At 37.6% G+C, this 13,162-nt stretch overlaps 1 protein-coding gene across 6 annotated transcripts in view; it reads right to left on the bottom strand.

Annotated features, from left to right (window-relative positions):
* Positions 1-13,162, bottom strand: part of SLC36A4 (solute carrier family 36 member 4) — a 105,363-nt gene that overhangs the window by 44,162 nt on the left and 48,039 nt on the right. For 5 of the 6 annotated variants that reach the window (XM_417200.7, XM_015280400.3, XM_025146899.3 and 2 more), the window contains one exon: positions 10,430-10,599. In XM_417200.7, the coding sequence (XP_417200.5) occupies positions 10,430-10,599 (170 nt within the window). Of the gene's footprint in view, positions 1-8,809; positions 9,872-10,429; positions 10,600-13,162 lie in introns of those variants that run through there. The other variant, XM_040671939.2, reaches the window with a different exon arrangement.

Below are 13,162 nucleotides of genomic sequence, written 5' to 3'. Positions count from 1 at the left end.
AAACTGTGAGCACAGTGTCAGACTAAAGTGATTCTCAAGGGCTCCTTCCAACCTTAATTTCATCTGCTATTCTATGATTTCAAAAGCAACTTATCAGGGAGCTACAATGAAGGAACAATTGCATGCACTTAATTCCTTAGGAAACCTGACTTCATACCAACTAGTCTTCAGCAGTGAAAATTACGTTTCAAACTTATCAGTCCATGTCTGCAACTAAATCTTCTAATTTCACACATTTTCCTTGAAAACACCTAATTCTTTTTTATGGAATAGTTTTACGGAGTAAAGGCACAAGATAAAATATAAATAGCTCATTAGAGGTGAGATAAGGGCTTCTGTAGGAAGTAAGAGCTTAGCAGTTTACCTGTCCTGGATTCTTCTTTGCAACACAAAACAACAGTAACATTCAGTGCACCCTTCTACTTCTCCTTCATTTTTATAAGCTGCTAATACAGAGGAACGTAGTATCTGATACTAAGTTGAATGCAACTGGCAGAAAGTTTTTTTATTATCATTTCTGCAAACCATTCACATTCACAAGATTACAATTTTACTTACCACACGTGTCACGTTACTGTGACTGTCTTACCTGGTTTTCAAGTTCCACAAAATCAAGAAATCAAACAAAACAAAAAATCCACCAAGCATCCAACATTCCATTAAGAAGAGTTTCCTCTCCTATCCTTGGAAAAGTTGAATTTCCTTCTCTACAGCCTGTCAAACTGATACAGGAAGAGCATCGTTTCTAGGAAGCCATTACCCACTCACACAGAAGGAACTCAATGGCACAAACAAAACTCTCAAAACATGTCTTTAAATTAAATGTACCCCATTTTCTTTCTTAGTGGATAATATCAACAGATATTCCACATGGTCATGGCAATCATAGTACAATTTCTCTTATGTTCAGAGTATAGCATTGTAATCAGAGAAGAGAATATTCATACAAGTGCATTAACTGCACTGCAGTGGTATAATAATGCACATGTGCACCACGCAACTGAAAAAGACCACAGACCACTGAAATAGTTCCAGAAAAATGACAGGTACAGCTGTCTAATCCAGCTCTCGTTTTAAACAGGTATTGGATGACATGCAATAAATTATATTTACTTTATATGGAATTTTCACTTGTTCACTTGTAATGAATTATTTATCTTTAAAAACATATATATACTGATTCAGAAGAGGTTCTTCAAAGTCAGCTTCTTCATATAAGCACGTGCTCCTTGTCCGTGGAAGCCTTTAATTTATGAATTACCTGCCTGACCAGAGTCTGCTGGATTTAGAACATACTGGCAGAATGCAAGAATGCATAATACATTTGTGTATTCCACTTAACTTTGCTCAGACTAATTACATAATTGTTTCCATTAGTAATACACTTCAAATGAAATAAGAATGAATACAAAAATACCAACAAGCAATTAAAAGTTAAATTATTGTGTAACACACATGGTGTTCCAGATAATGAGGGGCCCTACTTGACAGTCATTCTGGTAGTTGTGGTAGTCCTGGATAATTGAGTGTGAGCATCAAGAGTCTCATCATGTCCAAGAACTATAACCAAAATGGCAATTTGTGCAATTTGTTTACTTGCTTCATATCACACATTTACAAAACATGCATTATAAGGTACTTGAGAGAAAACAAAGCAGAGAAAATCAATCTCTGTCCTGAAAGCTAACTAAGTTAATTTGAGTCAAACTACACAAATGCCAGTTTGCCATCTTGCATTTCAGTCTTTGTAAGAAATGCTCTGTATAAGCAATAACACATCCACACTACTTGTCCTATATTAAGTAATTTTGTTTCTGTAACTTAAGATTCATTATATCTATCAAACTGGAGTACAGAAATTTGGCAGATCATCACAGTGAAAATAAGAGAATATTTGCTAAGAGAATTCTAAAATTCACTTACTCCAGAGAAATACAATGAAACCATACATACTGCCCTACTTTTGCATCACAAACTGCCTCTTCCCCCTCCCCTTTCTTTCCATGAGACACAGTAAAACAACTCATCCCCTTATGGTTAGGGATGCCAACATTTCCAATTACTGAACATACCAGATAGCAACTTCAGCAGGACACACACCTCATGTGATTGAGCTGGAGGACAAAGATGATAAAAGTTAAAAAAAGAAAAAAACTAAAGATTATTGTTAGTCTTACTGTGAGACCTCATTGCTGCTCTAATACGGAAAATTCCTCCACACCTGTCTTTAATATTAAACAGAGCTTTCCAGCACGAACATATTTCTGACAAGCTTTTCATTTAAGTGCTCTTCTGAAGTCTCTCTGAAACGCTGCTCCAAAAACCTGCCGAGATGGTACACAGCTTAAGGCACCTCAAACTGAATGCAGAATCAAAGCACTCGGTATTACCAAACAGCACAAAGGTCAGATAAGGCAAACTAATTAACTAATTAATACTAATTAACAGCTCCATTCCAAAATTTACAGAAGAACATCGTTCAGCACCCTCTAGTGCTGTAGGCACCCGGTCAGCAGGTGGTCTATGCTCAGCCATTTTGTCAGAACTGCCCCCGGATAGCAGGAGTATCAGTCAGTATGTTCAGCTGAAATGCTGTGGAACATATATAGCTCCAAAAGGAGCCTGTTGCAATTTTCAAATGGATAATTAAGAAGGGATGGCCTGGATATTGTAGGGTTATTTGGTTAGGTAGACTTTGTGCTACCAGAGAAACACATTGCTAATGAGCAACCAGTTTGCAGGGCAGTAACGTGATTCAGTGTAATTTTTACTGAAGAAATACAGCCTTGATAACCTTACCAGAAAAGCCCACAAGAAATGAAAAATGTATTTAATTCTGAAGAAAAACAACTTATATTTCGCAGCCTTGCAGAACAGCGTCGATCAGTAATTACTGCAAGTCAGAACACAACACACCCCAACATTTGCTGAGTCAAACAATATGCAGTGTATTTAAATACAGTGTGGGGTCTTGTGCTGATGAGTGACTTCAACCTGCTCTTTTCTGAAGAAATGCCAGAGCCAGAATGAGGAAGAGATGGAACTGCGTGCCAGAGTAGGATGGAGAGAAAAGTATATCTGTGTTTCTAAGTAGCAAGTTGTTAATTTGAATCATGTATGATAAAATTACACTCTAAAGATAATCCTGTCCTTCCCTCTGTCTCCTGAACTGCAGAACACAGTTCATCTGGTTCCGCAACAGCATAAAGGTCTGGAGGCCACAGCAGACATCAGGTCTGGAATATTCCAGGTTAGGAAGAAAACAAAACCAAAAAAAAACACAGAAGAAAGAAAAAACATTGAGGATGCTTTTAGGCCAAATCAGTTCATTGAGACATTATGCACTGTGATCCCATGAGCAGTTGTGCCAGCATGGCAACAGCACTGCAGATGGATATACTGAGTATAGGTATTAGCCAAGGAGAAATCCATACACTGCCCTTGCAGTTAAGGTAATTACTTTCCAATCAGAAGTCTTGTGTATCGTCCTACCAATTTAGAAGTTCAATCCTGTGAGCAAATAAGTCCACAGCCCTTCAAATTCACAATGCACCATTTACATACTGCTTTAAAGCCAATAAGCAATTAAGAAAATTAATGCTAAAGCACTGATTCAAAAGTATTTGTTACAATTGTTCTGTGTTAAGTGTCTCCCAAGGTCTGCAGCTTTATACTCCAACATTAGGGATCATTCAGATTTTTCTGTTGCACACCAAGAGGAAACAACAACAAACAGATGAATCCTTGAACGTTATATAGAAAACAGAAGGATTAAAAAGTGAATGGGATATCGCTTGGGATACAGCTCAGCCTCGCTGTAACTATATATGGATGTGGCTCATTATCAGTACATTATCATCTACACTGTAGGACCTCAGCAAGTAAAAACTGCAGATTCAGTAATACTTCACTCATACCAGCAGATGAAGCATAACATGGCATCCTATTACTTCTGGTATTCCAATTAACACAATACATCTTTACAACTCTGTGCTGTTACATACTGAAAGTGAAAGATTTGCAAAACCAATGGGGAGATTTTAACATTATCAATTCCCTCTGAAGTGGGTGCTTGGGAAGAAGAGTGCTTTTCAGCTTATCTTCTTTGACTTCATCCCAAGGAATTTTTGGATCTTAAGGAAATTTCAAGTCTGTGAACTGCTGGATGTAAAATGCACAGGGAGCACGTGTAGGAATTGCCACTGCACTCAGTGAGCATGACAGATCATCACTGGTTCATGTGTGACATTGAAGAATGCACCCCATAAATTAGATTCCCTTATGAGTCATACCATGCATATATATAATGGTCCAAAGTAACAGAAAGATAAGAAGTAATGAATTTATTACACTTTTGATCAGCAGTTCCGCTAAAGAACTAAAGCAAATATCTATTTCTTATTGGGATAAAGGTTTTTCATGTTACTGCTTCATTATATTTATAAACATGCAGACAAAAAATACAAAAATGGAACAAAAAAAAAGTAGGCTTGATTAGTTATAAAATTATTGCTAGGTATGGAAGACAGGATTGAACTGCTTACAACTGAGCATAACATTCAGCCTTGCTTCTCTGTCTTCCCGAGAAAGATTCAACATAACAAATGTTAAGACATATTTCTCACCCACATTCCTTCTCTAGATCAAAGAAAGAAAGAAGCATTTCTTTGGCCCAATCCAGCTCTTCCAGGAGCAAGTATAAAATAGATGAACCGTGCCCTCCCTTGCACACAAGGAGTCTCACTAGGATGACTATTCCAGGTGCAAAGGCTCAGAGAACATATGTGAGGCGCTGGCAAAGGCTGCCCATAGAAGCTATGGTCCCTTCCATTCCTGGAGGTGCCCAAGGCCAGGTTGGACGGGGCCCTGGGCAGCCCGGTCAGGTGGGGGGAACCAGCCCATGGCAGGGGGTTGGAACTGAATGATCTGTGACATCCCTGCCAGCCTAAACCACCCTACAATTCTGTGTTAAAATAGATCTATTTACATCTCAGCCATCAGTCACCTAAAACTTTCAGAGCACAGACTGCCACTTACTTTTACCTTGCAACAGCATTATGGATCTTCAACCTGTACTTAACACTGCTGCTGTAGCATAGGTAACTAAAAGTATTTGAACTTAGTAAACATATACAGAGCTTAACACTCTCCATTTTACCTATGGTGCACCTACTGTAAGTATTTTTTTGGCACAATGAGTTAAACAGTGTAACAGATCTGGTAAATACCACGTTCTCCTCTGTCTAATTGTTCAGCAGCAAGTAGAGTTAAAATTGGGAAATATTTAGACAAGCACAACTGATAAACTGAACTGAATAATGAATTTATTCTCTTGGTAAAATGACACAGCAAGCTCAGGCTAATTTTTTTTTAATGGAAAGCAGCTCACTAATAGCTCAGTTCACGCTCAGCTGGATCAGCCATTCAAATTTGTTTCATTTCAATCCAGCAATCAAAACAGCTGACGATTCTACTAATAACTCAACATCCATATTCAAATGTGTTATTTCTTCATTTTAGCAGGAGCACCACAGCTCTGAGAATACAGCCCTGAAAAATACATCTTTATTTCTTGTGCAGATGACAGACACTATTACTTCTCAGCTCCAAGATGCTCCATTCGATTTGCTGATGCTCTTCAGCAGCTCTTCTCAATTTACAAAACAATTATTTCATTACTATCTTGTAACTAATAAATCAAAAGTAACTTATTCTTTAAAAGCTAAGTACTACTTAGACTGCTCTTTATTTTATTCCTTTCTCAATAATTCATTTCTTTGTAATCCTTCCAACACCTCCAGCAAGCAGTTTCATCTTTAGTACCCTTCTGGCAGGAAGCAAAAGATTAAGACTTGGCTAGACAGTAGATAATAAATTTACATTCATTAAAAATCTCACATTCTTGCTCTATCCTAAAATTTATTTATCACAATTTCCACTGAGACATAACAACAGAAGTGAGTATGTTTGATGCTATTTAGCATCAATATTAAGTCGTGCTTGGCAGTTGAAGTGGATGATCTCCAGATCTTCTCTCAATCACAGAGTGCTCAGCATATTCTGAAGTTACTCACAGAAGAGAAAGGACTAGTTAGGCTCAACAAAACCTCTCCATACTTTCCCCTTACAGAATTAACATGATCTTAGTGTCAGGTAAGCACAGAAGAGTGAAATACTTTCATGACATAACTGCATTTTATTCTAAGCCATTCACTAAACAGGTTTCATTTGGGTAGAACATTTTTGTCCTGTTCTCTTTGTCAAAAAGTAGAAACTTCTTCAGTTCTGAAGACATTAAAAGAATTATAAAGCTACTAAAAATTCAGCCAGGATACTCCAGACTTTTCAGAAATAAACTAAAAGGTTTCACACTCATACGGTCAGTCCCCATGTGCAGTAACAGCAGCCCCATCACATAAAAACTCAGCTGAACCACAGTAAGGTTTGGCCACAAAGTCCAACTATAATCCAAGCAGATACAGCACGTACAGATCCAAACTATTTCTGTGATGCATTTGAAGAGGTGAAATCATCAGGAGAGCTTTCATATTATAAAAATTCCACCCCAACAAATATTTCAAAGTACTGAAGAGAGAACTTCCAATACCAGGAGCACAAACTAAAATCTGTGAGAAAAATAAATGAAAAGCATTTATACTTCAAATAAAATTACAAATGCAGCAGCAACAGCATCTACTGAAACTACAAGGATGTCGTTGTATAACCTGAGTATGATCAGACAGATTTTTTGTCTTTCTTATGTCATACAAGAGGTCTTCCTGAACCATCTGGGATGAACTGAGCTGACTCACCAAAGGATAGCAGCTGGCAAAGCTCCACTCAGGGCTGCAGTGCAGGCAGCTGCTGGAGATCCTCAGGCACTGCCTGGAGGTTTCCTACACTCATAACCTTCCAGCATAGCCTGAGGGCAATCCACACATCACTGTGGCCCATACCTCTCTGTGCTTTCCAGATCCTGAGTTGGCTCTCATCCCATTACCTCTGTATCTATTTGTTCCCAGTTTCTCACTTCACCCCACCACAGTGATGCTCAGCCCACCTTTCAATTGTACTTCTGCCTTTCTATCCACAGCACCAACTCTCACCTGCCTCCAGCAGCTAATACAAAAGACCAAACTAAGTTTGCAGCTCCGCTCTGGACTTTCACCTGAAGTCTAGCTCATCCCTCCAGTCCCAGCCAGTGCACATGGTGCTCATCCAAGTTTGTAAAACAAGGGCTTAGTATTTCCATTTATGAAGTACAACAAGATCCTCCAACTTGCAATAATTTTCATGGTATGTGAAGAGATTCACATCTCTTGCAAATGAAATTGAGAGAAGCATTCAATATCAAATGAAGTGGAAATCTACCTCTCCCCTCATTTTTCTTTAATTTCAAAACTATATAACTTGCATTTCTACCCACACAATCATTTGCACTCACTGTGTTCTCCTTCAAAAAACACAAATAAGGGATTGTAACTAAAGGAAACTCATGTTTTTGGCAGCCCAGCACTCTCTCAGCAAAAATACCCCTTAGTGTTTGCTCTTACCTTGAATGATACTGTCAAAGTATTGAAAACACTGTTTGAAACAGATCTCATATTTCAGATAGCTACAGCAATCATAGTTTATGAATCTATTTGTAATTAACTTCCCTTCTGATATGGTAAAAATAATAACCTTTTAAACAGCTTTAATTACCAATTTTGTCTAGAAAGGGAGACAAGGGGATCTCATTGCTCCTTAGGAACTGCTCAGTTCCTAAGACTGAGTTACACCAGAGTGACCTACAGCCAAAGTGCAGTCAGGTGCATTCCTCCCCTTGGGCCAGGCTCAAAGGTTTGGCTCAGATGAGTGACATTAGAGTACTTTCCATAGCATGCTTTGGATAAGGTGTCTCTTGTGAAACACTAGCAGAAGAAGCAGAACATACAATTTAGAAAGACAAAGCAAGTTTGGGACCATCTACCTGTAGTACAAGGTGTCAAAAAGTGAACAACTAAACAATGAAAAACAATAGCCAGGGTACATGGTTTTTTGCATGCACATTCCTTCTCCAGGCAACTGTTGTCCTTCCTTCTAACAAACCTTTCCAGACCAAAGAGAACAACTTCAGAGTATTTCCTAGCACAGTTTATGATATAGTGCAGTAATAAAACCATGACCTCATACATTTTTGAGAAATGAAAAAAAAAAAAAATTAGGAATAATGAAAGTGATTTTTCAAATAGCCTCTTAATGTCTTATTAGTAACATAGCTAATATCTTTCTAAATAGAAAACCTTTTTTAAAGCAGGCAGAGTCCTTTCCATCAGCGTATGACCTCTGAATGGTCCAGACATTACAACATATTTTGTCACCGATAAAAAAATATTTCTCTTTTAAAACTCAATTTTCAAAGTTTTCAGATTTTTTTTTTAATATACAGAAGCACTTTCTGATCCATTTTAGAAACCGTGTTCTGCATTGAGTGATTTGAAGCATCGTTTAAGTCAGTTCTGGTTTTTAACCAAAATTCAATGAAAATGCAATTCAGTGAAAAAATGGCAAACACAGATGAGTGGAAAAAATGGGAGATAACACACAATATTATTGGAGGAAAAAGTACAACAGGCACCAGACTGCACAGAATCTGTATAAACCACTTGGCCAAAAATGAAATGATAATTAGGATAAACACAACTGACCCTACAGTAGCTTTGCAGAAGTTAAACATTTAAGACGTTTCTATGCCTTGCAGTAAATGATGTAATACCTGTCTGCAGCAGGTCCACGTACAGAATGGCATCACAGATAAGGTGCACTGACACAAATTAGGTCCAATTTCGCATAATTTTTTAAAAAATAGAGATGTAGCACTCACTTTATATTAAATCATTTTAAATATTTATTATGTCTTCAAAAAAGAAAGACTATTACATGTTGTCTGGTAACGAAACAAATATCTGAAGAAACACAATGGACAATTGTCTGGAAATAAAGAGAAGAGCAGAAGGGTAGATACCAACATGTTTCTGGGAGAAAGGGACACACTACAATCCATGTTCTATTGGATTCCTTCTGTCCCAATTCACCCACTTGTAGTTAATTATACCTAATAGGCAACTGGTCCATTTTCAAAGCAAACGCAAACTACCCATCCCACTCCGATTTGCTTCCACTTCTTTTCACCTTTCACAGATTCCTCTTCCAGCATTTCAAGCTATTTTATTTCCTTTTCCTACTTCAGTTCCTTGAAGATTACATAGGCTACACTATGCCGCAGGAAGATCTGCACTCCCTTATGCAAGAAATAACTTCAAATGTTTTTTCTTTTTACTTTTTTTTTTTTTTAATATAGTAGATATGTTTTCAGAGCAGCAAGCCATGAGGTCAATGGTATTTCCCTTTGCTTACTTCAGTAATGAAATTGTACCAACCTACAGTTCCTTTAACTGGCCTGTTTCTAAGACAATCTCACTGGATGTTCAAGCTCCTTAGACAACAGGTAATTATTTGCTGCTGCCCAGCCCATTAACCACTGCTTAGTATTCACCACAGAATCAAAGACTAAATTTGTCTTTTCCATCAATACTTTCCTCCACTAATAAGCAACGTTTAGCATGTTTTGCTTAACTGGAGCTCTTTTTAAAGTAAATAGCTGGTTTTAGGAAAAACTGTGGAGTCAAGAATTTTCACTGAAAACAACTTTTGATAATGCTTCTGGGAAAAGACGTGAACGTTACTGAGCACTTCTGATGAGAGCTGTAAAGAGAGACCTCACTTCCTCCTCAGTGTATCACCTTCAGGAATACCGATGTGGCTGAGACCATGCCCACCTCTCAGTGAGCACTACTGACTGCTACTGCTGTCCCAGCACTCCGTATAGCTGTGAGAAACACAGAGATGCAACAGGAGGGATGGGAAGAACAGGGGGCAAAAATAACAATCCACAGAAGAGAGAGTAACAGATACTGCCAGAGATGGCAGTACTCTGAAGTAGTTTTGCATCTCACATCAGTGGCCCTCCGTGTAAACACTCTGAGCAGACATCTATAATCTATGTCTGCCCTAATTTTCAGGCCAACAAAACAAAGGGAAGGATTTCTCTGTCAGCAGCATATACTGAGATAGCACAGGAGAACGCTGACGTGAAGTGGCAATATGTATTTATTTCTTAATAACATTGCTTTAAGAAAATTACTTTCATGTTACCTGCTTTAGACTATCATTGACAAAAGACGCTTGGCTGTCAAATTGTCTACTAAGAAAAGCATGCTGAAAATGTAAATGCAACATTAGATTCACATGTTCATGAAAATCAAAACATACTGAATCACTGAAACAAATTCAGATTTGCTGAAATATGCAACACAACATACACATGTAAGCAGGCCTCAGCAACATGCAATAGCAAGTTTGGTTTGGATGCTCTGTGCATACTTACAGGTTGAGCAGACCAGCAGTGCTCTCACCACGAGCTCACACGGTAACTTCCACTTCTGCTCCACTCTGGAGGTGGCGGCTGGAATGAGGATCTCTGCAGGGACGTAGAACTGGATCGAATAGGTCACAAAAATCCCAAAGGAGTACAGAATTTTTACAGACTGATACAACCTGTTCAAGACATTTACATACGTTCGTGTAAGATACAAATTCTTCATTAAAAAATTAGCTTGCCTTTTTTTTTCCTCTCAAAGGGTTTTCTATCATCTGACATTTGAGAACTAATTAATAGCTAAGCAAGTAGACTCCTTGCATTTTTAATTAGATCCAGATTCTTTATCTCGCACATAATTTCATCCATGAACATTCCACATATTAACAAGCTGTAAGCTCCACCAAAATATAAGCTGTGTAGTACAATATTTTTCTCTTCATTGTAAATTTTACCAAAAATCCCCGTACCCGTTAACTAAAAACACAGGTAAAGTGATCAGCATTGTCATCCCTAAGAGTAATTTTGATTAATGAGGGTGGCTTTTTCTAAAATCACATGTGAAAAAAATACATAACAACAGCAATCTTTTCCAAACAGAAGGAAGCAGTGCATTCCTTAAAAATCTTTTCACGGTGGGGACAGGACATGACATTTTATTTAGCAAAATTGGAAGGAGTGCTTTCTTAGCCTGGAAAACATCCATAAAGCCAATCTGCTAGCAGCCTCCCCTTCAAACACACAGACTACAGAACACCATTAAATTACTGTGCCACTTCACAAAAGAGAAAAATTCTGAGGAATTTTGGTGAAGGGATGGGTCAGATATTTGGAGGCTGTAGAACTGCATGTAGTGACCACAATACTGAAAGTCAGTAATACAGGAAAAGACATTGTTTTGTACCAAAATATCATCTGACACAGGACTTCAGAGATTTTACAACAACAAAAAAATGAGTATCAAGTTCTACAACTCCAAATTGTCCAATCTTATGCCAGTAATGGACTGGCAGAGTATGTTACAATATCTTACTATGAAAATTATTCTAATCAAAGAAAATGTTTTACTTGTTTTTTTTTTTTTCTTTAAATCAAAACCTCCAGAAATACCTTAAAATATAAGCTTGCATTTGAGCCTGTCTCTAAACCTAACAACTAGTCAGGGATCTTCTTAGTTTTATTTTAATAAAATGAATATGACATGGCCTAGCAACCAGTCGCAGACATAGCGAGGTCACTGCGTTTCCCTGAGATGGTCTAAACTTCAGTACAAGGTTCAGTTTCAAAAGAGGAAACCCGCAATGTGATTCCACCCAAATCTGTACTGAATTTGTTATTAATACTCCTTTATTAATGAAACTTGAGGTAAAGAATACATACCATACATCTTTTGATATTACCAAACACAGCTGCGTGCAAGCACGAGAGAAGTCACACTTCCAATTCAGAATAACTTTCACAAATTGGAGGAAGTGTTGGAAAAACAAGAGGGTAAGATTCCATAATGAGATATATGAGACACTACACTTAAACTGAAATAAAACCTTCAGAAAAGGTGGATAAATTAAAGAACATATCTGTGATATTTACCTTTTGCACAGTATCCTGTAATATTTGTAAGGAAGCATACTCAAAACACACGTCAAATGTTCAGCACTAGGAAAGCACTGATTTGGTAGAACTGCACTTAAAAAAATATATAACTATTTGAGAGAAAACTATAATGAGACTAATTAGAAGTTTAGAAAGTATGACCTATTGGGAAAGCTTGTAGGTGAGGACTGTTTCGTCTAGAATAGGTAACACTGAGGGAAGGTACAACAAACTCCTTCAGAAAACTGAGACTGCTGTACGAGGCTGAAACACTTTGCCACGTTCAAACAAAAGCGATAATACAAGTAGGCTTAAATAGCAGCAAGTGAGGTTTATTTCAGTGTTAGGAAAGGCCTTCAAACAGAAGAAAAAATGAAATGCTGTCCCAGATAACTGCCTGGGGGATTACAGTCTCCATCATTCAGTATTTTGAAGGATGTGCTATACACCAGTCATGGTTTTGTTACGCTGGAGTGATTCTGAGCAGAAGAATGTAGTGGATGAGCTTTAATAGCCCTATCAATCCAGCCTGCAATGATTCTCCTCTCACATCTACAAGACAGTTCATCAAGTTTTCTTTTGAGTTTTGATGATAACAAAGGACTGCTAAAAACAACAAAAAGAAGTCAGTAATTTTTATTATCTGAACAAATATACAGAAGTAATTACGAGTATCTATCTGTGGAAAGAAGAAAAATTCACTTCACTGTGGCTAACGGAAACTAAATTATTGGTATCAAATATTTGACCATCATCATACACAGCTACACCAAGTCCTAAAGGTGTATTTTAAAGGGATAGAAAAAACTATTACACCATTAAAGTCCCCGTGTAATTTAGAAGCCACTGCTTTGGTAATACCCTTTTTTTGGCTGCTCAGAAGCTTTAAGAAATTCAGACAAAAGAGATGGGCACACTTCTGTCAGCTGCATCACTGCTCAGATCCCATACACTGGGATGGACACGGGGTAGTTTGCAGGACAAAACAAAGCAAAAAACTTTCCAGCTACCCTCAGTTAACCTTTAACGCTCAGCCTTCAGATCACCCCTAAACTCTACAAAAAAATAATAAATAAAATAATAGATAATAATAGATAAATAAATTATAGATGAATAAATAAAAACAAAGAGAGCTTCAACAAGAGGATT

This window comes from Gallus gallus, chromosome 1, assembly GCF_016699485.2.
Source record: "Gallus gallus isolate bGalGal1 chromosome 1, bGalGal1.mat.broiler.GRCg7b, whole genome shotgun sequence".
Classification (NCBI taxonomy): domain Eukaryota; kingdom Metazoa; phylum Chordata; class Aves; order Galliformes; family Phasianidae; genus Gallus; species Gallus gallus.
The sequence above is the reverse complement of the archived record's forward strand: the minus strand, read 5'-3'. Positions and strand labels throughout refer to the sequence as shown.